The 3,850-nt window shown below is 36.3% G+C and overlaps 1 protein-coding gene across 2 annotated transcripts; it reads right to left on the bottom strand.

The window, feature by feature from the left end:
* Positions 1–263: 263 nt before the first annotated feature.
* Positions 264–3,641, bottom strand: LOC115390905 (lipopolysaccharide-induced tumor necrosis factor-alpha factor homolog). Of its 2 annotated transcripts, XM_030094951.1 has the most exons (8): positions 3,589–3,641; positions 2,491–2,563; positions 2,308–2,361; positions 2,125–2,178; positions 1,942–1,995; positions 1,756–1,812; positions 1,535–1,685; positions 264–743 (listed from the first exon to the last, which is right to left on the bottom strand). In XM_030094951.1, the coding sequence occupies exons 2-8, from the start codon at positions 2,552–2,554 to the stop codon at positions 638–640; spliced, it is 540 nt and encodes a 179-aa protein (XP_029950811.1). In that variant the 5' UTR covers positions 2,555–2,563; positions 3,589–3,641; the 3' UTR covers positions 264–637. The 2 variants fall into 2 exon arrangements, with proteins under 2 accessions (XP_029950811.1, XP_029950812.1); XM_030094952.1 differs by lacking the exon at positions 2,125–2,178.
* Positions 3,642–3,850: the final 209 nt, after the last annotated feature.

Here is a 3,850-nt window from a genome sequence, read left to right as displayed (position 1 = left end):
GATGTATATGTCCATTATTGTGAAAAGGATATGAGAATTGCATGAAAAATGTTATTTTTTTGTCTGTGCTCAAATTTTTTAATCCTCAATGAAATCGCACTTTGCGTTGTTTTTATAAATATGAAAAGTGCTTTACAAATAAAGTTTGATTTGATTTGAATTGAAATCAATATTTCCGTGATTTTGACTTGAATTTGAATAAAATCAGTATGTAATCCTCATACTGTAACTCGGACAACTTCAGAAAAGTAAAACCATTAAACAGACATTTCTACACACACATCCAATAAAAACGCACAAGATGCTATTAAGTTGTTATGAAATACAACATTTATGTCTGAAATACATTTTTCTTAGATCACATAATTATGCCCATATATTTATCTATTGACCAGCAGGATACTTATTGTACACTGTGCACAAATTGTATGAGTAACTACTTTTATATATATAAATGACAGAAAATATATGTTTGCATATCAATTTTCTAAAGCCCAGATAACAATAACCACTTTTCTAATACATAAGGTAGTGCAACTGAACACATATGCAGTGCAGTAATACAGGAATAACACATATGACAAAGGAGTGCTGCCTTCAAGATGATGTGATCTGAAGGATTTACAAGCAGTTCTGCTCACATGCGTTTGTATTTATGAATGACACTGTTACAGACTGGGCAGTAATGTTCCACGTCTTTGCACGAATCCACACAGAAAGGGATCAAGCAGAAAGGCCAGATGCTGTTGGTAAAGCATGGAGAGAAAGACAAAAAAAAAAACATTAAATGTGATGCGTGTGGATTAAGTCAATGTTATCTATCTGAATTGAATTTCATGTAACTGAAAATTATACTTTCAATCTTTAATCCTGCTGTGAATTATCATCACATCATACCAATAGATGGGTTATTTCTTTATTGTAAGGCAGTGTCTTGACCAACAAACATCATACTGTTGAAAAATCAGGGCTTTTTTTTTTTTTTTTAAAAAGTGACACACATGTTAGGGTCATGCCTTTGTGGGATGAGCGATTGATCAGAGGATGTGGGATACAGTGGCTCTTGTTTATTAAATTTATGAAGCATAAAGTTCCAATGATTCACCAGGCAAGAGTTAACAGCTCAACAGCAAAGAAAAGTCAGATGTCATCAGCAAAGAGGATAATTTCCCATGGGTGCAAAACAAATTCAATGCTTATCTCACACATGCATATCTGTTATCAACCTGGCATTATTTAAAGTGAATAGTAATAATTTTCATCAGGTTGAGATTTAGTTTCATTATGTTTCTAAGACATTAATTCTGCAATTTAGAATGTTATGTTTCTTTATGAACTGACCTTTAGCTATTTACTATCAACACAGGTATTTTAATTATTTCTACTGAGAGCAACTGGGTTTTATAAGCACTCTGAAGCTCATGTGAAGCTGAAATTTGTTTGCATATACATTATTTGTATTTAATTCCCAAATGTCCCTGGGTTGCTCTTTGCAGTGTTTTTGTGGTTGTGTGTATTGATGACTTCTACTCACAGGCAGATTCCGAGTATGCCGCAGATCAGCCATGTGAGCAGACCGTTTTTGTGCTCAGTTCTAGTGATAACGTTGTGGTGGCAATGAGTACAAGCCATCTGTCCTGGAACGTCTCCCAGCTGGTGGTGGTCCACCACCACCACCTGGGTCACTGTGAGCACCACAAAGCAAATTTAATAAAACTTTGATCGTGAAGAAAAACATTGAAGAAAGACACTTACCAGGTTGAACTGTCACTGGCTGCTGCTGTGCATTGTATTGGTAAGTATGCTGTTGAGCTGCACAAAAGAGAGAAATAGTTCAATCACCTAAACCATTTATAAGTGCAAGAATGAAAATGGTACTAGAATATAAGAGGAGCATAAGCAGGCGAAATGACAGATTAGTGCGCAGTGAATGATTCCTACCAGGTCGAACTGTCACTGGCTGCTGTGCATTGTATTGGCGACCAGAGTGTTGAGCTGCACAAAAGAGAGTAATAGTTCAATCATCTAAACAATCTATATGTGCAGGAATGAAAATGATACTAGTATATAAGAGGAGCATAAGCAAATGAAATGACAGATTAGTGCACAGTGAATGATTCCTACCATGTTGAACTGTTGCTGGCTGCTGTGCAATGTATTGGTAAGTATGCTGTTGAGCTGCACAAAAGAGAGAAATAGTTCAATCACCTAAACCATCTATAAGTGCAAGAATGAAAATGGTACTAGTATATAAGAGGAGCATAAGCAGGCGAAATGACAGATTAGTGCACAGTGAATGATTCCTACCACGTTGAACTGTCACTGGCTGCTGTGCATTGTATTGTCGACCAGGGTGTTGAGCTGCACAAAAGAGAGAAATAGTTCAATCACCTAAACCATCTATAAGTGCAAGAATGAAAATGGTACTAGTATATAAGAGGAGCATAAGCAAATGAAATGACAGATTCGTACGTAGTGAATGATTCCTACCAGGTTGAACTACAGGCTCAGATCCCAAAGGAGGGCCAGGGTAAGGTGGTGCTGGAATTTCCATGATAATGCTCTAAAGGATTGGAAAAAAAAACATAAACAAGAAATCACAAATAGGCTCTGTAATCCAAAAGTATTTATCGTTGATGTTCTGAATGAAGCAATTACCACGTCACACACTGCAAAAACTTCAAATCTGAGCAAGTTTTTTCAACTTGTTTTGAGTGAAAATGTCTAATTTTACTTGATTTAAGATAAATTTACTTAAATTTTATATTTGATCAAGCTAAAAAGGCTTGATTTAAGTAAAATTCTCTGTCTTTATTTAAGTTTATGCTGTTTTTTTTTTTATTCTCCTAACTATTGAGACAAAACATTTAACTGAGCAGACCTATTCCAGTAATAATCTATTGGATGGTCTTTTAAAATGAAAAACAGAAGGTTGTCTTAATAATTTTTTGATTCATCAAAAAAAAAAAAATTACATTTAAAGGTGCTGTAGGCAGGATTTTGCTAGTCAATGCTAATTTTTCTGAGTATCCATTGATAATCCTTTAGGAGTGTAGCATAATTGCACTACCACGAGGGCGCAGCGTTTCCATCTGTCTCTGTTCTGAGCTGAAAAGGAATCTCCACAGCTCCAGGTATATTTGACCAATCAGAAGAGCCCCTGAGGCTCTAACCGTGATTGGTCGAGGGGCGTTAGTCACACGTTCTTGTGGGAGGGGCTTAACTTGTGTATGGGCGTGATGTCAGAGAAAACAGGACAGGATTGGCTGTGCTGGGTTTCAAATCGCCATCTTAGATGGGTCAAAACGCCATCTTGCTTAGGTAAACCTACGCAAGATGGCGGAGATGCTGAATCCTGCCTACAGCACCTTTAATTAAATTAGACAAATACATTTTCTGTCTTTGAAAAAGAGCCTAACTTCTCCTCTGAACTGACAGTCCTTCCACATTTATTTCTGCTTTTATATAAATCCGATTTAATTATTAGCTATCGGTGTCACAGCAAATAGAATTAATTCAAAAACATTAACCTCTCTGCTTGTTAAAAAAAAGCATGATTAGATTTTAAAAGACACTTTTCCTGCTTACCTTGCTCTGAAGGTGTTGTCACAGCCTGGGACTGCTCTGTTCTGAGGTATTTGTGGAACTGAAGTGAAACAACACATGTTACTGGCATGCTTTTTAAAGGAGGTGCGGCAGCATCCAGAAAAATTTATGATGAGTCACCTTGTGTTTGTTTATTGTCATCTTATTGTTGCAGCACAAACACTGTTTGTTGGATCTTTAGCTTTTTAAATCCTCTAACAGGATGGTTCAAAGTAATGTTCAATGAAAAATACCACATAAGAAA

Source organism: Salarias fasciatus, chromosome 6 (assembly GCF_902148845.1).
Source record: "Salarias fasciatus chromosome 6, fSalaFa1.1, whole genome shotgun sequence".
Lineage (NCBI taxonomy): Eukaryota > Metazoa > Chordata > Actinopteri > Blenniiformes > Blenniidae > Salarias > Salarias fasciatus.
This window is presented reverse-complemented; position numbering and strand designations above follow the sequence as displayed.